This window comes from Rhinopithecus roxellana, chromosome 9, assembly GCF_007565055.1.
Source record: "Rhinopithecus roxellana isolate Shanxi Qingling chromosome 9, ASM756505v1, whole genome shotgun sequence".
In the NCBI taxonomy this organism is placed as follows: domain Eukaryota; kingdom Metazoa; phylum Chordata; class Mammalia; order Primates; family Cercopithecidae; genus Rhinopithecus; species Rhinopithecus roxellana.
Genome location: NC_044557.1, coordinates 110291512 through 110316972, shown reverse-complemented (window position 1 = coordinate 110316972; position 25461 = coordinate 110291512). Strand labels below are relative to the sequence as shown.

At 46.8% G+C, this 25461-nt stretch overlaps 1 protein-coding gene and 1 long non-coding RNA gene across 2 annotated transcripts in view; one reads left to right on the top strand and one right to left on the bottom strand.

Moving 5' to 3' along the window:
* LOXL2 (lysyl oxidase like 2) overlaps positions 1 to 25461 on the top strand; it is a 109359-nt gene that overhangs the window by 18737 nt on the left and 65161 nt on the right. Inside the window, exons 2-3 of the mRNA XM_030938183.1 lie at positions 10936 to 11373; positions 19174 to 19349. Coding sequence (XP_030794043.1) covers positions 11019 to 11373; positions 19174 to 19349 — 531 coding nt within the window. The 5' untranslated portion in view covers positions 10936 to 11018. The remainder of the gene's footprint in view (positions 1 to 10935; positions 11374 to 19173; positions 19350 to 25461) is intronic.
* LOC115899724 lies at positions 1985 to 13051 on the bottom strand. Its single transcript, XR_004059339.1, has 3 exons — positions 12957 to 13051; positions 11264 to 11356; positions 1985 to 2945 (listed from the first exon to the last, which is right to left on the bottom strand). It is a non-coding gene; the product is annotated as an uncharacterized LOC115899724 (long non-coding RNA).

Here is a 25461-nt window from a genome sequence, read left to right as displayed (position 1 = left end):
ATCGAAATGATAATATTTGGGATATATTGCATCAAATAAAATATATCTTTAACATTAATTTCATCTGTCTCATTCTACTTTTGGAATGTGGCTACTAGAGAATTTAAAATTTCATATGTAGCTCGCGTTACATTTTTATTGGGCAGTGCTTATCCAGACAAGAGGATGAAATGAGTGAATGCCTGTCTTAGCACTTTTCACATGCTGATTGTTACTGATCAAAAACAGATTGATACTGATTAGTGATTAATAAATATAGGTTCTGTTTTACTTTTAAACATCCAATTTTGACTGGGTGCGGTGGCTCATGCCTGTAATCCCAGCACTTTGGGAGGCTGAGCCGGACAGATCACTTAAGGTCAAGAGTTCAAGACCAGCCTGGCCAACATGGCGAAACCCCTTCTCTACTGAAAATACAAAAAAGAAAGAAAGAAAGAAAAAAAGTAGCGGGGTGTGGTGGTGTGTGCCTGTAATCCCAGCTACTTGGGAGGCTGAGGCAGGAGAATTGCTTGAACCTGGGAGGCAGAGGTTGCAGTGGGCCAAGATCACACCACCGCACTCCAACCTGGGCAACAGGAGTGAAAAGCTTTGTCTCAAAAAAAAAAAAATCCAACATTCTCTTTCACAGAAGCCCACCTTCAACACCAGCCCATGTGGTGTCCAGGTTGCTGTATAAAAGTAGAAGTGATCCTCTTCAAACAGGACAGGGGGCCCAGGGAGTGGTAAATAAATACATAAAACAGGCAGAGAGTAGGAAGGTCTTTATATCCATAGCTGAGGGAAACTGCTGTAGAATTGTTCCCTCCAGTCTTTGCACGAGAAAATTATCAGACCCCCAAAGGTTACTGCCAATTGCCTCTTTGCACCTTCTAATTCACTGTCCATGCTGAAAGGTGGGAAAGCTGAGCCTTTTTTCTTTTTTTCCTTTAGATGGAGTTTTGCTCTTGTTGCCCAGGCTGGAGTACAACGGTGTGATCTTGTCTCACTGCAACCTCCACCTCCTGGGTTCAAGCGATTCTCCTGCCTCAGCCTTCCGAGTAGCTGGGATTACAGTCATCTGCCACCATGCCTGGCCAATTTTTGTATTTTTAGTAGCGATGGGGTTTCACCACGTTGGCCAGGCTAGTCTCAAACTCCTGACTTCAGGTGATGTGCCCGCCTTGGCCTTCCAAAGTGCTGAGATTACAGGCGGGAACCACTGCGCCCGGCCACTGAAGCCTTTTAAGTTACTCCTTCCTTCTGCCTTCCTGAGACATCTATTTGGAAATGGACTCAGGGAATGAAGTCTGTCCAACCCCTCGAGCCTCCTGAGCCAGCTGCAGGTATTGTTGGAAGTAAGCTGAGTGGATTTCTTGGAGGAGGTGAGACTTGAGGAATTGCCGTTCCCTGTTGGTTCTGTAGAAGTAACTGCAGGTAGCCTGTTCTCCCCTCTGTGTCAGCAGCACTCACTGCCTCAGGTCTTGACAGCCCCTTTGGAGCACCTATGTCCAGCATGTGTTTAGAGACTCATTTCCTTCAGGGCAAGCAGGTGTGTGCAGCTGAGCTGGTGCATTGCCTTGGAAGTCAGCTGTGCTGGGCTGGGATTGTGCCTTGTTCTGCCCCTCCTTGGTCCAACCTTATAACCCATAATTCCTGTCTAGACATAAACCTTGATTATCTGCTAGGGTGAGATTTTCTGATCCCAGATCTTTGTATCCCATAAATTACCTCAACATTTGCCTACTGCCTTTACTACACAAGTGAATTTCAGAGGCAGACAGGCATATAGGTGAGCTGTTTTGAAGGGCACGGGTCAGGTCCAACTACTCAGGAAAAATCCTAATATTCTTACTTCCAGCCTTGCACAATAGGTAAAATTCATATCTAGAAGTTCACATCTAGGAGTTTCTTGTTAAAAATGTAAAAGTGCCTTCATAGAAATAACTAATCTATTCCTTAAGACTTAAATGTCTTAATATGAAAAATGACAAGGAATGAATTTGTCAGCTTGCATTCCAATGTAATTAGGTCAGAGGGAAAGGTATTATTGATAGGTTGTGAATATTGGAATAGAAATTTATATTTATTCACTCGGTCAATATTTACTAAGTATGAAGCACAGAGCCCCACAATCAGAGGTTCTAGATTCAAAGGAAGGAAAGAAGAAAATCAACATGACTGATTCGATGCTGTGTGCTAGGGATCTTCACATTATTTCATTTAACCATCACACACACACACACGCACACACATACACATAAGGAAGGTAACTTCTATATTTGGAAGAAGAAATTGAGGCTCTTAATATAGCTAGGAAGTGGGGGAAGGCAGGATTCAGACACCGTTTTCTGATTCCAAGACATCCAACATCACCTCTCTATGGAAGCAGTGGTGCCAGTAAATTCCAGGAGGAGGGTTGCAGAGAGGCAGGAGGGGCCCACACAATCGAAGACAGGAAGGCCAGAGGTCCCACTCTACGTGCGCTTTGACCTAGGGTCATAGGGTCAATTTGTTTAAAACCACTACAGAGAGGCATGTCAGGTACCAGATGACCACCAGGTCAGAGCAGTTGGGTGTGGGTAGAGCATCCCTGGATAAGTCAGGGTCCAGAGTAAACACACATGGAATTGAGGGTGGGAGCAGGCATTTGGGGCAGGTTCAGCCGTAATAATCCGATGTAGTCGCCTCCAACAGACACAGCAGGTAGAGAGAATGGTCCACCCCAGACAAGAGCATCTTCAGGCAGTCTTGAGAGATCCAGGCAGGAAGCATTATGGAGTTCTAGCAGCAGAATCACGACCAGTGATGTTGGAGCAGGGTTTCGACAGGGAGGGATTCAGGTCCTAAACACACTGACCAGAGCAGGACAGAAAGACACACAATTCAGCCCGTAATAATAGTCGTCTTCACCTAGGACTTTCAGGACTTCAGTGGTTCTATAAGTCTCAGGACAGGGCTCCCACCTCCTAGGAAAAAGTGAGGATAAAGTCAGAAAGTTTTTCCTCTGATTTGCCACTGTGTTGATTCGCTGACTGCAATTTTTTTTTTTTTTTTTTTTTTTTTTTGAGACAGAGACTTGCTCTGTCCCCCAGGCTGGAGTACAGTGGCATGATCTCGACTGACTGCAAGCTCCGCCTCCTGGGTTCAAGCAATTCTTCTGCCTCGGCCTCCCAAGTAGCTGGGATTACAGCCACGTGCCATGATGCCCAGTTAATTTTTGTATTTTTAGTAGAGATGGGGTTTCACCATGTTGGTCAGGCTGGTCTCGAACTCCTGACCTTGTGATCTGCCCACTTCAGCCTCCCAAAGTGCTGGGATTACATGCGTGAGCCGCCGCGCCCGGGTGCTGATTGCATTTTATCACAGGTCAGAATATGTCTACTTCACAGAGATAAAAACTGAAAAAGGGGGCCTGGTTTTCTGGGTGTAATGGAGCCCTCTCATTATGCCAACCTAACTATAATCTCTATAATCTCAGAACTTCTGCCTGTGCTCATTCCAGCTCCTTTGTGAGCTCTCAGTTGTTTATAAATGACATTGTGGCTCTCTCCAGCACCATCAGCAAAGCTGTGGTTTGCCTGGTCCCCTCCCCTGTCTTTCCCAGGAATGAGGGGTCTACTCTGAGCCATGCATCCCCTGTTATTATCCAACCCATCTTAATTAAGCAGCTAACATGCACCAGGCACTGTGTTAGGCTTGGGGGCCCAGTCAGGTGCCCGTTCATCTGTAACAGCCACTTCTGTGTGAGCAATGTAAGCAGAGAGACGGGGCGACGTTGGCGCCCATGGAACCTGGCATGGCCTCGCTGTTCCCATCCTGATCTGCAGGAGGCAGCGTGGTCACCCAGAAGGGCTGGCAGTGTTTCCTCCCTGAGGTTGGAAGGATACCAGTGTGAAAAAATGAATCTTACAAAGCAACAAGGGAAAAGCTCAATAGAAAAACGGATATAAGGAAGTGTAATCTCCAAAAAGGAAATACAGGTAGCCAATAAGAGAAAAAGCTCTACTTCTTTAGTAATAAAAAGAATGCTTGTTAAAACAGAATACCCTCTTTTGCTTATCAGATGGAGGAAAGTTTGCAAACATGGTCATAGCCAGAGTTTTTGAGGTTTGGGGGAAACCTACATACTGCTGGCAGAGGTTTCCATTGGCACAGTCTTTCTGGAAGGCAGTTCATATAGTTTTGCAAAAGTGTTGCTTTTGTACAAACCCTTGGGCCCAGCAATTTCACTCTTAGGAATTTATCCCAAGATTGTGCCAAGTTTCAGCTACAACAACGTTTACAGCAGTAAAAAAATTAGAAACTTGATTATTCTGTATCCATAAGATTGAATACTATGTTATACAAATCTTAGGAAAGAATATTCCGTAAGGCATCATGTTTGCAATATGCTGTTCAGTGTGAAAAGCAGTTTACAAAGCAGTGCGTAGAAAATGATTCCAATTTTTAAAAGGAAATGTGTACAAAAAAAAAGACTGGAGAGGTTTACAACACAGTTTTGATCATGGTTACTCGCCCCCCAGTGGTATTACAAGTTATTTTCTTACTTTTATTTTATTTTATTTTATTTTTTTGAGACGGAGTCTCTCTCTGGAGTACAGTATCACAATCTCAGCTCACTGCAACCTCCGCCTCCCAGGTTCAAGCAATTCTTCTGCCTCAGCCTCCCGAGTAGCTGGGATTACAGGCACCCAGATAATTTTTGTATTTTCAGTAGAGACAGGGTTTCGCCATGTTTCCCAGGCTGGTCTTTAACTCCTGACCTCAAGTGATCCGGCCGTCTTGGCCTCCCAAAGTGCTGGGATTACAGGTGTGAACCACCATGCCCAGTCCTTATTTTCTTCCTTTTACTTGTTTGCATTTTCCATATTTTTTTCACCAGCTTGTGTAACTTTCACTATAAAAAACAACAACAAAAAAACCTTAAGAGTAATTTTTAAAAGAAGAGGAAAGCAGCTGGGTTTAATATGTTACAATCCCCCAGAGGAGGGAGTAGGCGAAGGCCCAACCAAAGAGGCAAAAAATTCAGGAGCGCTGTTCTGGAAAAGATTTAGGAGTTGAACACTAAAGCATTCCCACAGATTGGAGAATCCAGGAAAATGGGTAGAGCAGTTTACAGATATACAAATCCAGAGATGAAGATGTCTTTTTTTTTCTGAGACGGAGTCTCACTCTGTCACCAGGCTGGAGTGCAGTGGCGTGATCTCTTGTCACTGCAACCTCTGCCTCCCAGGTTCAAGCAATTCTCCTGCCTCAGCCTCCTGAGTAGCTGGGACTACAGGCACGCACCACCACGCCCAGCTAATTTTTGTATTTTTAGTAGAGACGGAGTTTCACCACGTTGGCCAGGATGGTCTCGATCTCTTGACCTCGTGATCTGCCTGCCTTGGCCTCCCAAAGTGCTGGGATGACAGGCATGAGCCACCACGCCTGGCCTAGTATGTCTTTTAAAATGTTACAAGACCACATTTTTTTTCATTTCTTTCTGGGATAGGATTAGAGGATCTGGAAGTCTCTGAAGCCTTTGGGGGATGGGGTGGGAAGGTCAGGGGAGGGCGATAGACAGGCTGGGGGCAATAGAGCTTTGCGGTGGGGGACAGAGCCCAGGTCAGCCTGCCACCGCCTTCAGATCCTGGCTTGCACTTACTGTCAGTGCAACCTTAGGCAAGTTACCAAACTTCTCTGTGCCTCAGTTTCCTCCCAAGGATAATAACGGTGCCTACCACATCAAGTGAATTAAAACACTGGAGCGTTGAGAACAGTGCCTGCACGTGGGGGTGCTTTATAATGTTAGCTGCTTGCCAAGCACTCTGTGTGACCTTTGGCAATTCATTGGCTTTCTGTCTTTAATTTCCACAAGATGAGGATACATTTAAAAATTAAAAAGCAACCCCAAAACCTAGCTAGGCATGGTGACGCATGCTTGTGGTTCCAGTTACACGGGAAGCTGAGCAGCTGAGTAGGAGGATCTCTTGGACTCAAGAGGTTGAGGCTGTGGTGAGCTTTGATCGCACCACTGCACTCCAGCCTGGGTGACATAGCAAGACCCTGTCTCAAAAAAAGAAAAAAAAAAGACCGGGCGCAGTGCCTCAAGCCTGTAATCCCGGCACTTTAGGAGGCAAAGACGGGCGGATCACGAGGTCAGGAGATCGAGACCATCCTGGCTAACACAGTGAAACCCCGTCTCTACTAAAAAATACAAAAAAACTAGCCGGGCGTGGTGGCAGGCACCTGTAGTCCCAGCTGCTCGGGAGGCTGAGGCATGAGAATGGCGTGAACCCGGGAGGCGGACCTTGCAGTGAGCCGAGATCTGGCCACTGCACTCCAGCCTGGGCCACAGAATGAGACTCCGTCTCAAAAAAAAAAAAAAAAAAAAAAAGGCAATGTAGAAGAGGAAAACCTTCCTGAATTCAAAGTTAGGCACCCCCTGGCTCAGGTAGTTCAGTCCATGAACGATCATTGATACCTTGTAGGCGAACTCCAGCTAGGCAGTCAGGGCCATGGAAAAGGAGACCTGTACTCCCAGCAGGGTCTCGGGTTTAGTAGGAGCTCAATGAATGCTTGTTGAATGAATAAATCAATTTAGTACTGTGAGCTGGAAGAGATGCATGATAATAGATTTCCTCATCCAACATTCTCAAATATTTGGGGATTTTCTACTTGTTCTTTTATTAATGGTTTATAGCTGAATTCTGCTGTAGTTAAACAATATATTCTGCATAATATCATTGTATCTTAATATCTTAATATGTTTGTATCATTGTATCTTCCATGTGTCCCTGGAGCATAGCTGCCTTCTGCAGTTGCTGAGTACAGTTTATAGAAACTTATGAATTAGGTTAAGTTTGTTAATTATGTCATTCACATCTTCAGCGCCAGGATTTTTCTTTCTTCTATCTGTTACTGACAGAGGTATGTAAAAATCTCCCACTATGATTATGAATTTGTCTATTTTTTCCTTTTAGTTCCATCAATATTTCTTTTGTATGTATTGAAACTATGCATACACATTTAGAAGAGTTAGATTATCCTGGTGGATTGACTTTCATGACTGTAAACTGTCCCTTTTTGTCTCTGGTAATGTTTCTTAAGGTCAACTTTATCTGACTTTGTACCAGTTTCCCTCTGGTTAATGTATGCATGGTATATCTGTTTCCATCCTTTTACATTAAGCCTCTTTGTCTCTTCTGAGAAATATAAAGCTGGATTGGGCTGGGTGTGGTGGCTCACACCTGTAATCCCAACATTTTGGGAGGCCGAGGCGGGCGGGTGGATCACTTGAGGTCAGGAGTTCGAGACCAGCCTGGCCAACATGGTGAAATCTCGTCTCTACTCAAAATACAAAAATTAGCCAGGCGTGGTGGTGCATGCCTGTAATCCCAGCTACTCAGGGGGCTAAGGTGGGAGAATTGCTTGAACCCAGGAGGCAGAGGTTGCAGTGAGCCAAGATGGCACCACTGCACACTCCAGCCTGGGCAACAGAGCAAGACTCCGTCTCAAAAAAAAAAAAAAAAGAAAAAGAAAGAAATATAAAGCTCAATTGTTTTGTTATATTCATTCTGATGATACTTGTCTTTTGATTGGAGTATTTATTTTATCTAATGTAATTACTGATATACTGGAGTTTAAATCCACCATCTAATATTTTTTCTATTTGTAAGAATTGTTTCATGTTACTTTTTGTCTGTTTTATGGCTTCAATTTTGGATTAATCAAGTATTTTTTAATGCTACCATCCCCCCCTTATTAACCTGTTAGTTCTACTTTTAGTACTTCTTGCAATGATTCCTATAAAGATTACAGCATGCATCTATTAGACTTCCTAAAAATCTAATAGACAATAGTACTTTTACCACTTCCCAGACAACACAAGAACCTCAAACCACTTGAGCTCCATTTAATGCCCTCCTGCCTTTTGTGCTATGGTTGCCATACTTTTTAATCATACATATATTTTAAACCCCACACAGGACATTTTTCTGTTTTACACACTCGAACTTTACTGAGATTTACCTACATCGTTTCCCACTTCATACTCTTCATTCCTTCCTACGCCTCCGTACTGACATCTGGGATGATTTTTCCTTTAGCCTAAAGAATTCCCTGTAGCATTTCCGTCTTGTGGATATTCTGGTGACAGACTCGCTCCTCTTTTGTTTATCTGGTATGTCCTTATTTTACCTTCATTCTCTTCAGTGGGCACAGATTCTAGGCAGACATTTTTTTCTGCCCTTTGAAAATGTTATGCTGTTAACATCTTGTCTCCTTATTTGTGTTGAGGGACCAGCTGTTAGTCTTTCTGCTGCTCTTTCCAAGGTAACTCAGCTTTTCTACCCTGACTGTATTTAAGATTTTTCTTTCTGTCTTGTCTTCTCTGCAGTTGGATTTCGATGTGCCCAGATGTGGTTTTCCTTGTAAACTACACTGTGTGGGCTTGATGTCTTTTGTCATTCTGGAAAATTCTAGGCCATTATTTCTTCCATTATTTCCTCTGCACATCCTTTCTCTCCTCTTCTTTGGTATTCCATTTATGGGAATGTCAGACCTTCCTATGCCCTGGCTGCTAGAGTGCAGATCTTCAGGAATGCATCTGAGAGCCTGGGGCTGTTTAACAGGTCCCTTTGTCCTTGGCAGGTTCTGAACTCCCAGTCTCCCCAGTCCCTGGAGGCTGCCTGCAGCTTTGCTTAGCTTCTCAGCCTGTTGATCACTGCCGTGGAATTGGAGAGTGTCTTCTGGGGAAACACAGAGGCAAATGTGAGCCTCACCTCAATGCCCTTCCCATCTCTCTGGATTCTTGTCGCCTTCGGGCCTTGCTGCCTCGGTAACTTTCTCATGTCTTCAAACATATGTTTTAGTATTTTACCTTCCTTTTCTACTTGTTCTTGGCAGGAAGCTTTATCTACTAGAAGGTAGCCTGACACATCCAGAGGCAGATGCGTTGCTGAGAAGAAATGACAAAGAGGTGGTTTCTGTCCCTTGGGCCTGAGGGTCCGGTGGCAGAGCCAGACATGACAACAGTGTAAAGCACAAGCAAAATGTGATGTCAAAGGGAAGCAGAGAGACATTCAATCTGATAGGAGGACCTGGGAAGGTCTCCGTGAAGAACAGGAAGGATTGCACCATGTGCCATCTGGAGGAGAGGGGATGGAGGCGCATTGTTCTAGGTGACAAAAGCTGAAGCTGGTACAGGCTGATATGATGGGACATGTGCCATGGGCAGGGCTGGGGTGAGGGAAGGGAGACACCATTGTGGGAACTGAAGCAGGGAAGGTAGGCGCGTGCCACACGTAAAGGCTTTTGTATCCAAGCTGAACCAGGACTTTTTATATGGGATGGCAGATTGGGAGTGACCCACTCTGGCTTTGCTTGCACTAACTGTGCAACTCTGGTAAAATCGCTGATCCTCTCTCGTTCTTGATTTTGTTGTAAAATACGAATCCTGATAGTACCTGCCTCTTCTAAACTCCCCAAGGTTCTTGTGAGACATAGGTAAGCTTGAGGATGCAGGTGTGCTTTGATGGGAATGGTGCGTGGCCAGGACCCTGATTCCCTTCAGAGTCACACCACTAGCGGGTCAGGCTGTGCATTGGTCAGTTGGTCAGGAGCTATCACAGGAACCCTCCATCACTTTCTGGCCTTGTTTATTAGTCGCAGGATGAGGATGGCTGGCTCTCTGGCAACATCAGAAAACTTTCCAAAATCCTCAGTTCTGACTGTCCCCCAAGCTCCAACATCTCTACCCTAGCCTCCTATTTGGGGCACTGGGCGCTGCTGGTCCCCCAACAGACATGGAACTGCCTCTCTCCAAGGCAGATCATCCCTCCATGGGCAGCTCTGGACAGCTCTGACTACAGAAAAGTTATCCAGACCTTCCTCAAAGGTAGTGTGCCATGACCGGAAGAATATGATTAGCCTACTCCTCTGCATAGGGTTAAAATAAAGTACCTTAAGCCCCCACCTAAGTTTCCACCTGCTCATCCTGTTTTAGGGCCCTGCATCTTTCTCTGAGACACACGTGCGGTCCTTTTAAAACAGTCTCCTTTTTTCTCTGAATTACGAGAGGACCAAGATACACGAGGTCTTCTTGCTACATGATTTCACTCGGGAATTCTTAGAGGAAGGCTCCACCAGATACGATGACCATGACCTTGAGGATTTTAAAACTCATTTAGCATTGCAGCCCTCAAAGCTGACGGGAACATTAGAATTCATCTAGCAAATGCTCCTGTAGTGTTTTGGGGTGCCATTCATTTAATGGAGGGTGGGTGTGTTGAATCTCTTGCCCTCGCCCCTTCAAACCCGCTCCTTCTCCACCGGCCCCCATGTTCTAGGAGACCAGCCCATGCAGGCTCCCCCAGTGGGCTCAGCTCCCTTGCCACTGGCTTTTAGTTGGAGGGGTCTGGGTTTGCCTAATAGGAGGCGACCAGAAAGATTCAAAGATGGGAGGAAAGGGAGTCAGGTATTTATTCTCCCTCCTGCGTCCCCACCGTTGCTGTGGGTTGGCTCTGAGACTCTCCAGTGAAGGCTCCTAAGAGACTGCTCCCTCTGCCACTCTCCAGTTCTCACCCCCCAGGCTCCCTTCAGGCCTAGGGTGGTCACAGCCCCCCTGAGTCACCAGCCCTAGGGTGTGACACCAGCCTTTGTTAGTTCCGCAGAACTCTGCCTGCATGTCCATAGTATTAAAAAACTCTCCTCAAATTAAGTTGGAGTGTGCTCTGTTCCCTGCCAGGAACTCTACTGGAAAAAGCATTCCAGAGAGATGGGGAAGATGGTGGGTAGAGGAGGTGGGACCTCCTAGCCCTGCGTGGTGGAAACGTCAGGTAGGAGTGGGGCTGGATTGGCGTCGAGAATGGACGAGCTTTCTGTATTAAGCCAAGGGGTATGAAATCTCTCATTCTCCTTGTAGGTCTCCGTAGCCCCACATTCTCATCCTAACACATCTCTCCTGTCTTTCAGAAAGCTCCTGCTGCTTCCGTACCCCGCCTGTCCCTCCCGGCTGCTCAGGGCCCCCTCGTGGGATCATCAGCTTGAAGACAGGGATGGAGAGGCCTCTGTGCTCCCGCCTCTGCAGCTGCCTGGCTGTGCTGGCCCTCCTGTACCCCCTGAGCCTGGCACAGTATGACAGCTGGCCCCACTACCCCGAGTACTTCCAGCAACCGGCTCCCGAGTATCACCAGCCCCAGGCCCCCGCCAATGTGGCCAAGATTCAGCTGCGCCTGGCCGGGCAGAAAAGGAAGCACAGCGAGGGTCGGGTGGAGGTGTACTACGACGGCCAGTGGGGTACCGTGTGTGATGACGACTTCTCCATCCACGCTGCCCACGTCGTCTGCCGGGAGCTGGGCTATGTGGAGGCCAAGTCCTGGACTGCCAGCTCCTCCTACGGCAAGGGGGAAGGTAAACATTCTGTGCTTTGGATCTGAGTGCTGTGACCTGGCAAGGCCCGGAGCTGCCTTCCCTGAGGTCAGCCTGGGAGAGGAGGCTGCACGCACTGCAAAGTGTAAACTCTTGGTGATGCCCATCTAGGGACTGGCATCCTTCCGAGCACAGGCAGGCTGTACCCTGCAGTAAGGCAGGGGTGGGGGGGCATTTGAGGAGGGGCACAGTAAGTGACCAGCCATACCGATTTGCCCAGGACTTTCCTGGCTTTAGCACAGAAAGTCTCACATCCTGGGAAAACCTCAGGAAAACCAGGACAGTTGGTGACCCCACGTATGGGGTGAAATCGGCCTGTGCTTCTCTCTCCACCCCATATTCCCTGCCTGGAGGCTGTGCCAGCCCAGGTGAAGTTGCACTTTACTCCAGATCATTCTGTTAGGAAAACCTCTTGCTCTTCCTCACAAAAGCTCCCATATGCTTGAGTTCCCTGACGCCTCCCGCTGTCCTGGCATGTGGAGTTCATCGTTTTAACACTAACCTGCTATTGCAGGCTTGGTCACGACAGGCACAGAGATGCTTTGGGTTTTTCACTGTTGGTTAGCCTATTCTTTCCTCCCTGTGAGGTTCAAATTTATTAATTTATTTTTAAAAATTGTTTTAAGAGCTGGCCAGGCGTGGTGACTCATGCCTGTAATCCCAGCACTTTGGGAGGCTGAGGCGGGCTGATCATTTGAAGTCAGGAGTTCGAGACCAGCCTGGTCAACATGGGGAAACCTTGTCTCTACTAAAAATACAAAAATTAGCCGGGCATTGTGGCGAGTGTCTGTAGTCCCAGCCACTCGGGAGGCTGAGGCACAAAAATCGCTTGAACCAGGGAAGCAGAGGCTGCAGTAAGCCGAGGTCGCGCCACTGCACTCCGGCCTGGGTGACAGAGTGAGACTCCGTCTCAAAACAAACAAAAAAAATCCCAAAAACTTTCCTTTAAGAGCTTTGAGGCAGGACAAGTTTGAAGTCCTGAACCTAGAGCTCAGTCTGTACTGACCTCTGACACCACACTTGGTAGGAAGACACTTGTCCTCTCCAGCCTCATTTTCCCCATCTGGAAGTTGGGCTCTCTAAGAACTCCTGAAAGCCTGACGGTGCATGTTCCCAAATAGGAAAGAGACGAGGGTGGAGGGCATTGTTTCTTCTTAAACATTTTTCCAGGAGCTAAGAGTTTCCCATCTGTGGGTCAGCCAGGCAAAGGAAGCTCCCATACCCGCCCCCCGGCTGAGCTGCAGCCCAGACCTCAGCACAAGTCTGGCTACTGGACTAAAACAGGGCTGCCCACACTCCTGTCCTGGACTAAAGCGCTAATGCCATGCTGACTGCATAAGAATCGCCCAAGGGAGCTTAAAAGTACAGAATAGCACAGACCTCAACCCACCATAAATCTGGTTTAAAAGGTCTGGGCTGGAGCCCAGGACTCTTGTCTCTTTTGGAAGCCTGTAAAGTGACAGGTTTGGGAGTCGTTGAAGTTGATAACTGTTATCCTCCCTTCCAACTTTCTGTTATTCTAGAAATTATAGGAGAAAGGAAGTCCCATCTCATACACATCTCACCTCCATGCAATTGAAAATTTCCTGTTGGCGTAACTGGATCAGGAGACAGCAGAGAGTCAAATGTTCTCTGCAGCTCGCTCTGGGCTTCCTGGCAGCGATGAGAGCCACGGAAGTGAAGTTAGCAAATGCTGGGCTTTAGAACCCACTTCCTGTCTTCTTTAAACAAATGTCTGATACTTCCACATCTCTGTTTATCTGACTGGCTGAGCGATCCAGGGGTAACCTCAGATTCATGTTTTCCATTCCAGGCTTTCCAACGCTCATTATTTTATAACAAATGCTTTCCAATGACTGGGTATTTTTCCAGTGACAATTTTATTTTAACCTCAATTTAAAACTTACCTGTTGTCAGACAAGGGGGTTGTGGTTTTTCCCTATCAGGAGCAGGCATGGGGTAGTAGGAGACAGGTTTTTACCCAGGTGGGACTTTGCCATCCAAGCATGGTGAAGAGTGAAAAGTTCCAAGGAGTGGCGGGAATATGAAAGGGAAGGATTAAACTCATGGTTCATGGAGACTGTGCTGGGTAAGGAGGGTGGTAATACATGGAGAAGTTGTAGGATTATGCATAGCTGCTGTGATCACTGGATTGCGGGTCGCTGTTCAGATGGAGACACAAGAAGTTTACTAAAAGATGAAGGGAGCTGTATGTGGGTACACAGCAGGAAGGGTGAAATGGATATTGAAGGGTGCAATCTCTGGTAATGAGAAACCATGGGACAGTGGCTGGAGCAGGATGGAGGACAGTCCCTGAGAGAGGAGGTATATCAACGAAGAGACCAGGAGTACTGGAAAGGCCATCTTTGTGGACATGGAATCCATCAAGCATTTTAAAAGGAATAATATCAAAGAGAGGACAGGAAGAAACAGGTGCCTGGAAGAAAAAAAAAACCAAGAAACCCCGTCTTGTGTTCAAGGCTTTACGAGTTAAGCTGCTTACGTGAAGTGGTGCTTGGTTTATGACATGAGAGATCTTTTACATCTAAATGTATTTGAATTTCACCAGCATCAGTCCAGATCTTTTATCACTGGGTACATGGTGGGCACTTAGTAAATATTAGCTAATTGACTGATTTTGATTTGGCAGAATAGGAAAAAGAGTTGGCCAAACAGTTCTTGGTATAGTGAGCACAGAACGTGGCCAGCACCCAGGGCTTGCTCCGGCGGGGGTTAGGGGCTTCATGTGCCGGTCAGACTGTGGATAAGGCTGCCCCTCCAGGACCCCTCAAGCTCCTCTGAAGTTCAGGCTGGAGGAATGAAACCAGGGAGGGCACCAGGGATGAACTGGGTTTTCTAGCCTGGCCTGTCCACACATTGTTCTCCCAAAGCATCTCTGAGCTCAGGTAAACCACAGGCCCTTTTAGGGAGTTCTGGAGGGAGCAGCTGTCCTGTTTCTCAATCCCTGGTCAAGTTATAGCAGCTGAAGCTAAGGTGGTTGCTCTCCTTCACCTGTCTTCAGAATCAGGAGACTAAGCCTATTCCCAGTCACATCCCTCATTCTTTAGACCAGAGCAACGAAGCCAGCGATAACCACGTTGTGACCCCACAGACTTTTTTCTTTCCTTTTCTTTGAGACAGAGTCTTGCTTTATCACCCCGGCTGGAGTGCAGTGGTGGGATCTAGGCTCAATGTAACCTTCGCCTCCCGAGTTCAAGTGATCCTCCCATCTCAGCCCCCCCAGTAGCTGGGATTACAGGTGTGCGCCACTAGACCCAGCTGATTTTTTAAATTGTATTTTTAGTAAAGACAGGGTTTTGCCATGTTGGCCAGGCTGATCTCAAACTCCTGGCCTCAAGTGATCTTCCCACCTTGGCCTCCCAAAGTGCTAGGATTACAAGCTTGACCCACTGCACCCATTTGCGACCCCATGGAGTCTAACTTGAATAGTTTCCATTGTCCTGGGCTCTGGCATTCCAACTGAATTTCATTTATGATTTTTACCTTCCTAATGATCTGTTAACTTGTATATATATGTGTGTGTGTATGTGTGTGCGTGTGCATATTTATATATGTATATTTATATATATTTATCTCTTCTTTCATCAGGAGAGGTGTTGGAAGGAAAGAGTAAGATAAAATTTGGCTTCTGATTGAATGGCTTTCTTGTGTCCAAAGTTTGACTCTCATCTTGTGTCCCAAGGACACGGCCTTCCTGGCAGTTCTGAGGAGGCATCTACTGGATTGTACCTAGAACCACCCTGCTTTCCAGCAGGCAGACCCAGAAGCTGGTTGCATTGGAATCAGAGTAGTCTAGTCAATAAGCACTAAACCTATAGAGGAAAAAAAAAAAAAGGGCCCTTTGCAGTGGCTCATGCCTGTAATCCCAGCACTTTGGGAGGCTGGGGCAGGTGGATTAGTTGAGGTCAGGAGTTCGAGACCAGCCTGGTCAACGTGGTGAAATCCTGTCTCTACCAAAAAAATACAAAAATTAGCTGGGCATGGTGGCATGTGCCTTTGGTCCCAGCTACTTGGGAGGCTGAGGTGGGAGAATTGCTTAAACCTGGGAGGCGGAGGTTGCAGTGAGCTATGATTGCACCACTGCACTCCAGCCTGAGCGACAGAGTGAGACACTGTCTCAAAAAACAAAAAAAATTTTTGTTATGAAATCAGGCCAAACGAGTATGCCATGCATGGTGATGCTGTCTTGCGCTAAGTACAAATTCACGTATCTACCATCTAAGTAGAAACTGACCAAGCATATGTGGAAGGGGTCCGTGGAAAATTATTGGGGGTCCATGGAAGATTTGTAAGAGAGCAGCTCTTTGGGGCAGGCTCTGTAGAGTCTCTGGTTTGCAGCTGTTTTTAGTTCCTTTGATGATGCACTGGTGGACTTCCAGGTCCTTAGTGAGGGGGGTTTCTCTCACTGCAGATGGAATAGGGTGACACTGCTTTTCACCATCTCTGTCACTTCAGCAGCTTTGCGACAGAACGTTCTGCTTAGAACGTGGAGGGTCTTTTCCGTTGCTAGTACTTAGCAAGACAAACATTGGTTTGTTGTTGAGACAGCAATAGATTAGGGAGTGTATGTTTCAGTGGAGCTTGACTGCTTGGAAACCAGGCCAAATTGAGAAGCCAGTTGGAAAACCTCAGCCCAGATGTTTTCAATTAGCTCTTTGTTCTCCACAATGGATCCAAGGTGCTGTCATTTGGGCCCTGACCAGCAACCGTGAGAACAGACACGTTTCAGCAGGGCCTGGACATCAGGAGACTGGCCCCGGGGTCCTTCTCGACCTTGAAGACCCTCTGTTTCTCTCCTTGGTTTCCTAATCTCTCCAATGGGAATGTTTTTATTTGCTTTTCTCTTACATCGTAGAAGCAGTAGAATGTATTGTTTTTCTGACGGACTGGAAGAAGGAAGGGGAAAGGGAGGCTGAAAGTATACCAGGCACATACATTACCTCATTGAGTCTCCATGGCAGCCTGTTTGCTCGGCATCATTATTTTGGCTTTAGAAATGAGAAGCAGGTGTGGTGAGGCAGTTGCCCGCATCACACAGTGTCCCAGTGTGTGGCACGTAGAACTTGAACCCAGGCTTGTTTGACTATGTCTGCTGCTCTAGACTCCTAAAAGGAGCTGTGAGAAAAATGAGAGGTTTAGTTTTGTTTTCTTTCATTTTTGCAGTGGCACTTTTAAAAATCACTATTTGAAAACCCTCTAGTACTTTATGATTTTTTAAAAAATTATGGCAAGATGCACATCACATAAAATTTACCACCTTAACTTTTTCGGGTTTTTTTTGGAGACAGGGTCTCACTGTCACCCAGGCTGGAGTGCAATGGCACAATCACAGCTCACTGCAGCCTCAACCTTCTGGGCTCAAGCAATTCTCCCACCTCGGCCTCCTGAATAGCTAGGACTACAGGCATGCACCACCATGCCCAGCTAAATGTTTTGATTTTTAGTAGAGACGAGGTCTCGCTATGTTGCCCAGGCTGGTCTTGAACTCCTGAGCTTGAAGGATCCTCACGCCTTGGCCTCCCGAAGTGTTGAGATTACAGGTGTGAACTGTGTCCAGCCCAGCCTTAAACATTTTTAAGTGTATAGTTCAGTAGTGTTAAGCATATTCACATTGTTGTGCAGCCATCATCACCGTCCATCTCCAGACTTTTCCATCTTGCAAAACTGAAACTCTGTACCGATTAAACAACCACACTCATTTCTTTCTCATCCCAGGCCCTGGCAGGCACCACTCTACTTTCTGTTTCAATGAATTTGACTCTTCTAGATACCCCATATGATATTTGTCTTTTGGGACTGGCTTATTTCACCTAGCATCATGTCTTTATGAATCATCCATATTGCAGCAGGTTTCAGAGTTTCCTCCCTTTTGAAGGCTAATATTCCCTTGTATGGATAGACCACATTTTGTTGATGGATATCTGGGTTGCTTCCACATCTTGGCTATTGTGAATAATGCTGTTATGAGCACAGGTGTGCAGATACCTCTTAGAGACCCCGTTTTCAATTCTTTTGCTGGATCATATGGTAATTTTACTTTTAATTTTTTAAGGAAACATCATACTGTTTTCTATAGCACCTGTACCATTTTGCACTCCCACTGACAGTGCACAAGGGTTCCCGTTTCATACCCTTGCCAGCACTGTCATTTTCTGGTTTTTTTGTTTTGTTTTGTTTTTTTGGTTTTTTTGTTGTTGTTGTTTCTTTTTGCTTTTTTGATTTTTGAGACAGAGTCTTGCTCTGTTGTCAGACTGGAGTGCAGTGTTGTGATCTCAGCTCACTGAAACCTCTGTCTCCCAGGCTCAAGCCATTCCCCTGCCTCAGCCTTCTGAGTAGCTGGGATTATAGGCACGTGCCACCACGCCTGGCTAATTTTTTGTATTTTAGTAGAGACAATATTTCACCATGTTGGCCAGGATGGTCTCAATCTCCTGACCTCGTGATCCACCCGCCTCGGCCTCCCAAAGTGCTGGGATTACAGGTGTGAGCCACTGCGCCCGGCCCATTTTCTGTTGTTTTGATAGTAGCCATCCTAAGGGTGTGAAGTAGTGCTTCACTGTGGTTCACCCTCTAGGACTTTGCACGCTGAATTCTCTACTTAATGCAAGTGAGAAAAAAACCAGGAGGTAAGCAGAGTCCCATGGTGGCCTTCTAGAACATAATGAGGTGGTTCCATGGGCCAGTCTGGCTGGGCTGTCTCTGAGCCAGTGATGGGAAACATTGAGAAGTAAGAGGAGCTGAATAGGAAGTCAAGGCCTGGGCTTCTGAGCTCAAGGGGTGGTGGGATAATCATGCCACCTCATCCTCTAGGTATTGGAAGACCAAGGAGATACTACATGTGAAATGCTTAGAAACCTCAAACCAGGCCGGGCGCAGTGGCTCATGCCTGTAATTCCAGCACTTTGGGAGGCCAAGGCAGGTGGATCACGAGACCAGGAGATCGAGACCATCCTGGCCAACATGGTGAAACCCCGTCTCCACTAAAATACAAAAAATAAGCTGGGCGTGGTGGCGCATGCCTGTAGTCCCAGCTACTTCGGAGGCTGAGGCAGGAGAATCACTAGAACCCAGGAGGCAGAGGTTGCAGTGAACCGAGATCGCCCCACTGCACCCCAGCCTAGAGACAGAGCCAGACTCTGTCTCACACAACAACAACCACCACCACAACAAAAAACCCAAACCTTCAGTGGCTGGAGAGTTTAGTTCCTCCCTGAAGGGTCAGAGTTCAGCCTCTGCTACAGATAGAAGGTGAGACTGGCTTGTGCCATAATCAGTGCCACTAAAACATCATCATCATCACTATTTTTTAGTAACTATGGCCAGCAATGAACTAGGCACGTGCTTCATAGTATCTCTGATCTGCACACAGCTGTGCAGCTGAAGTGTCATTGTTAGTCCGACTTTACTGATAAGAAAAAGGGCCCTTGACCCTGGCTGAACGAGAGCTCAAACCCGGCTTGGTACCCAAAGCTCTGCTCTTTCCACTATCCCATGTGACTTCTGGGCTTAAATCTAATTTCTATCCCAATCATGTTCAATCTACCACATCCCCAAATCACATTAGCTGCTTACCGTGGTGTGGGAATCCAGGTGGTCTCGAGCTACGTGCAGTATCTTAATATAATAAAAATTAATTGATGGCCACACACAGCTGCCAAAATTAGAGAAAAATTCTCTTTCCATGTGAGACACTGGTGTCCCTCAAAGACTCAGACCTGCATTGACGCATCTCTTGGTTTCTCTCCTCTCTGCCTCCTTCAGGGCCCATCTGGTTGGACAATCTCCACTGTACTGGCAATGAGGTGACCCTTGCAGCATGCACCTCCAATGGCTGGGGCGTCACCGACTGCAAGCACACGGAGGACGTTGGTGTGGTGTGCAGCGACAAAAGGATTCCTGGGTTCAAATTTGACAATTCGTTGATTAACCAGATAGAGGCAAGTCATGTGCTTTTGATGTCTCCGTCATGCAAACATTTTTCCTCTTCCATGCAACTCGCTTTTTGTGTATTGATTTCAAGTGTGTGTGAGCAGGAAGGAGGGTACCTAACCCAATGGGATTAGATGCAAGGGCAGTTTAGGGAAGGATTTCTGGAGAAGGGAATCCCATCCATGGGGAAAGGGCATTTCCAGGCACAAGGAACAGCATGGACAGAGGCACAGAGGTGGGAAGGTTGATCTCAGGGGGCATGATCTCAGGAAGAGTGCATCTGGGAGTAGAGTTAACTGAAGCTGGAAAGATGGGCATGAAACACCTCCTGTGCCATGTTCAGGAGCTTGCCCTTTGGGTAGGAAAATGTATTAGTTATCAATTGCTGCATAACAAATTGCCCCCAGATTTTGCAGCTGAAAACAATGAATCTTTATTATCTCACACGGTTTCTGAGAGTCAGGAATTGAGGAGCGGCTTAGCTTCTTGCTTCTGCTCAGGGTCTGTCATGGAATTGCACGCAGGCTGTCAGTGGGGGCTGGAAGGTCCCCTCCCACACAGGCTGTTATGGTTGTTGGCAGGCTGTGGTTCCTTGCTAGCTGTAGACTGCAGCCCTCTGTTCCTCTCTATGTGGCCTCTTTGTAGGCTGCTTGAGTGGCCTCAGGAGATGGTGGTCATCTTCCCTCCCAGTAAGTGAGGCAAAGGAGAGCGAGAGAAAGAGCACAGGATGGAAGTCATGTTTCATAACTTAATCTTGGAAGTGATAGGCCATCATTTCACTGTATTCTATGGATCACACAGACTAACCCTGGTAGAGAGTAGGAGGAGATTACACAAACGTTAGACACAAGGTAGGGTTGCTGGGGCCATCTTGAAAGCTGGCTACCACTGGCCAATGTAGCTAAGGATTGGAATCACTTTTTTTAATTAATTTTTTTTTTTTTTTTTTGAGATGGAGTCTCATTCTGTTGCCCAGAGAGGAGTGCAGTGGGGTGATCTCTGCTCGCTGCAAGCTCTGCCTCCCGGGTTCACACTATTCTCCTGCTTCAGCCTCCCATGTAGCTGGGACTACAGGCGCCTGCCACCACTCTGGGCTATTTTTTTGTATTTTTAGTAGAGATAGGGTTTCACCATGTTAGCCAGGATAGTCTCAATCTCTTGACCTCGTGATCCACCCACCTCGGCCTCCCAAAGTGCTGGGATTACAGGCGTGAGCCACCGCTCCTGGCTTGGAATCACTTTAAAAATGCAGGTACTGGGCTGGGTACAGTGGCTCACGCCTGTAATCCCAGCACTTTGGGAGGCTGAGGCGGGCAGATCACGAGGTCAGGACATTAAGACCATCCTGGCTAACACGGTGAAACCCCATCTCTACTAAACACACACATACACACAAATTAGCCAGGTGTGGTGGCGGCGCCTTTAGTCCCAGCTACTCAGGAGGCTGAAGCAGGAGAATGGTGTAAACCCGGGAGGCGGAGCTTGCAGTGAGCTGAGATCACGCCACTGCACTCCGGCCTGGGCGACAGAGCGAGACTCTGTCTCAAACAAACAAACAAACAAACAAATGGAGATACTGGGGCTTCCCACTGACCTGCTGGCTCAAAATCTCCTGCTATGGGACCAGTTTATTTTTCTTTAAGCAGCCCCAGATGATTCTGATGTTGCCAGACTGATCATTTCAGCATTTGAAAATCTACATTTATGGCTAAATTTCAGGGTTAGCTTTCCAGCAAATTCTTTACCCAAACAATTACATTAACAAACACTTATTACATTACTCTTCTGTGCAACATATGTGGGGCTTAGGACAGGATGAGTTGGCAGCTAACACTCCTGTCCTCAAGGAACGTGTCGGACACCACCCCCAAGGAATTGTGGGATCTGCCCCAAATCCAGGTCAAGGAACCTTCGCTGTGCTTCAGCCTCCAACTGACCCCAGCACTAATGCAGAAGAAAGGTGACTTGAAATTGCCCTATTTGGGCTCCAGAGGAAGTTCTCCCAAGACTGTGGCCCTTACTGTCATGGCTCACATAGTCTTACTCTCTCCGTATATGTTCCCAAGCGTGCTGGGAATTTGTCCAGCCCTGTAGTATAGCATGGAAAAGGATTTCCAGGCTTCTCTCAGCTGTGGAGGAGGCTGCTTCTGGTCGACACCTGTCAAATGCTGCTATTTTATTGAAGATAACTAGAGAGATTGTGATGGAGTTGATGTACTTTCCTCAGTCTTCCAATTACTAAAGACAGCTTTGCTTTCTTTACCATGAAGTTTATGATCTGACAGATGGGCTTGTCCAACCCAGTTTCACAAAATTTTCCATCTCCATTCCTTATAACCTCATGAGCAATAATTAGCCCCCAGTTATGTGTATCTTATCTCTCCCATGAGATTGGAAGCTCCCAGAGGGCAGGGGCTATATCTTATGCATCATTGTATCCAACAGATAAATTCTAGGTACCTAATGGGAGCAATGTCTCCAACTTCCAAATTTTCTTCTTCCCAGAAATGTGAGCCAGAAATTGTTATCCCCTTAGTTGGAGAATCTCCCAGGATAAAATACAAGCTAAACAGCAATGAGAAGCAGATGGAAACAAATAATTTCTTCACAGCTTGTCCTGCCTAATCGTACCATGAGCTGATTTGTAACATTTTGGATGGGCCTCTGTTCAACCTAGAACCTCAGATTAATCTACTTGGAGTGTCCAGTGAAGACCCAGGCTTCTTGGCATAAGAAAGTCATTGATGACTTGAATTTAAAAAAAAAAAGGGACAGGCCAAAACATCAGTGAGCTTTGTGTCGAGAAAATGAGAAGGCTCATCTGGCATTAGAAAAAAAAAGATTTTGGAAAAAGGACTCTGAGTGGCACTTCATTAGATAAATGTTTGTTGAATACCTACTAAGTGCCAGTTCCAATGCTTAGCAATTCCAGGGCGAAATAAGATGGGTCATATCAAAAGCAGAACTTTCATGGGGTGGAATAAACATAGAAAAGACTGAAAATGGCTGAGCATGGTGGCTCATGCCTGTAATCCCAGCATTTTGGGAGGCCAAGGTGGGTGGATCACCTGAGGTCAGGAGTTCGAGACCAGCCTGGCTAACATGGTAAAATCCCGTCTCTACTAAAAATACAAAAATCGGCCAGGCATGGTGGCGGGTGCCTATAATCTCAGCTACTCAGGAGGCTGAGGCAAGAGAATTGCTGGAACCTGGGAGGCGGAGGTTGCAGCCAGCCGAGATCGCACCATTGCACTCCAGCCTGAGCCGAAAACAGCAAGACTCTATCTCAAAAGAAAAAAAAAAAAAAAAAAAAAAAGAAGAAGACTGAAAAAAAAATATGTCAGAGACAACTTTCTTATTCTGGAAGGACTGAGATTCCATGGCAAGGAGCATGGGCCCTAACGAATCTCCAGAAACCCACAGAGGGCAACCTATGGAGACGTCTGGCTTAAAGAGCCAGGTGACATCCACAGCCTTGTACGCTCTGCATTTTCCTCGAAGGCCTCCCTTTTGCTGTCAGATAGATCAGGCTGGTGCCCACAAGCCAGGGGGAAGCTTTCTGGCCCAACCACAGAGACTGAGGGAACTTTCATTGATGACCAGTCCCCTGCAACTTCTTCCCTTTGGTAGCCACTGAAAGTAGATCATGAAAGGGCCTAGACCTCAGGATATCTGGGGAGAACCTCTGTGAGTTGCCAGAAGGTTCTTGCATCCAGGGCTTTGTGGCTAAGGCTTATGCTTACTGGCAGTGCTGGCCTGATGGGTGGAGAACTGCCTGGACCACCTACGTGGGATATTTGTGGGATGCTGAGACATTTCTCCAAAATACCTTCTGGAATGGCCTGTGTCGGTAGCTGAAGTCATAGGATCATTCCTCTCAGCTAAAGAAATGCCTGCTATTAAATTTTTGTGGATAAGAAGAAAAGACATAGCTTTGGTGGACATGCAGTTGGGTGAGGTCATGAACACACTGACTAATGATACCCGGGGTAAACAGCTGACTAATTTGTGTAAACAGAGTGGATGGTCTCTGATGGCGAGCACTAGGGCTCTGCTCCGGCCTCCCCATCATGTGTCAGGAATGTTCATGGAAATTAAAAGGAATACTGATAAAATCTGTGGGAGATACAAAACTAGGAGAGATTGCTGGAGTATAAAATTATGGAATGAACTTTCGGAAAAACTGCTGTAGGTTGAAATAATGGGCCCAAACTGTAACATACTAGGGATGAATAGAAGGGCCTATATCAAAGTCCATGGGGGAAAAAAGTCCCAGGAGTGCAGACTTTAGGGAGAGTAACTAAAAAATCATTGATCTTTTTTTTTAAAAAAAGGCATGTTATGGGCCGGGCGCGGTGGCTCAAGCCTGTAATCCCAGCACTTTGGGAGGCCGAGACAGGTGGATCACGAGGTCAGGAGATCGAAACCATCGAGACGGTGAAATCCCGTCTCTACTAAAAAATACAAAAAACTAGCCGGGCGAGATGACGGGCGGCTGTAGTCCCAGCTACTCGGGAGGCTGAAGCAGGAGAATGGTGTAAACCCAGGAGGTGGAGCTTGCAGTGAGCTGAGATCCAGCCACTGCACTCCAGACTGGGCGACAGAGCAAGACTCCGTCTCAAAAAAAAAAAAAAAGGCATGTTGTGGTGGCTCGCACCTGTAATCCCAGCACTTTGGGTGGCAGAGGTGGTCAGATTGCTTGAGCCCAGGAGTTTGAGACCAGCCTGGGCAATATGGCAAGACCGCATCTCTACCAAATTAAAAAAATTAACCTGACATGGTGGTATGCGCCTGTGGTCCCAGCTACCTGGGAGGCTGAGGTGGAAGGATTGATTGACCCTAGGAGGTGGAGGCTGCAGTGAGCCATGATGGTGCCACTGCATTCCAGCCTGGGTGACAGAGTGAGACCCTATCTCTCTTTTTTTTTTTTTTTTTTTGAGGCGGAGTCTCGCTCTGTCGCCCGACTGGAGTGCAGTGGCCAGATCTCAGCTCACTGCAAGCTCCGCCTCCCGGGCTTACGCCATTCTCCTGCCTCAGCCTCCCGAGTAGCTGGGACTACAGGCGCCCGCCACCTCGCCCAGCTAGTTTTTGTATTTTTAGTAGAGACGGGGTTTCACCGTGTTAGCCAGGATGGTCTCGATCTCCTGACCTCGTGATCCGCCCGTCTCGGCCTCCCAAAGTGCTGGGATAACAGGCTTGAGCCACTGCGCCCGGCCGAGACCCTATCTCAAAAAAAAAAAAAAAAAAAAAAAAAAAAAAAAAAAAAGAAAGAACAAATCTCTGAGGCAGCAGTGGTTGACAAAAAGCTCGGTATCAGCCAACAGTATGGTAGGGCTGCTAAAAAAAAAAAAAAGAAAAAAAAAACCAGTTAATGTCAACTGCTTTACAGATAGAAGAATTATTTCCCTAAGCTCTTTGCCTTTTGGACCAGTCGCTAACTGCAGGGTTCAGTTCTGGATCCAGATCTTAACCAGGTCACCAGGGGAAAGGCCAGCAGGATGGAGACAAATCTGGAAACCATATCACAAGGAAGTAAAGTTTTTTGTCAAGAAAAGGATATGGGGGGAGATGGTTCTCTTCAAATACTTGAACTACTACCATACAGAAGAATGTTTAGAATGTATTGCCGCATGCAGTGGCTCATGCTTGTAATCCCAGCACTTTGGGAGGCCGAGGCAGACAAATCATGTGAGGTCAGGAGTTCAAGACCAGCCTCTCTAACATGGTGAAACCCTGTCTCTACTAAAAATAGAAAATTAGCTGGGCGTGGTGGTGGGCACCTGTAATCCCAGCTACTTGGGAGGCTGAGGTTGAACCTGGGGAGGGGGAGGTTGCAGTGAGCCAACATGGTGCCATTGCACTCCAGCCTGGGCAACAAGAGCAAAACTCTGTCTCAAAAAAAAAAAAAAAAGAATATATTCCAACTCCCAGAGCCAAGGCGGAGGGGAGTGTGATGGGAGATAGATCTTAGGCTCACTGGAAGCCCCGCAGCAGGTAGCTCTACCCAAAGTTAGTGGTGAGTGTCACGCGCATCCGTGTGAAGAGACCACCAAACAGGCTTTGTGTGAGCAACATGGCTGTTTATTTCACCTGGGTGCAGGTGGGCTGAGTCCGAAAAGA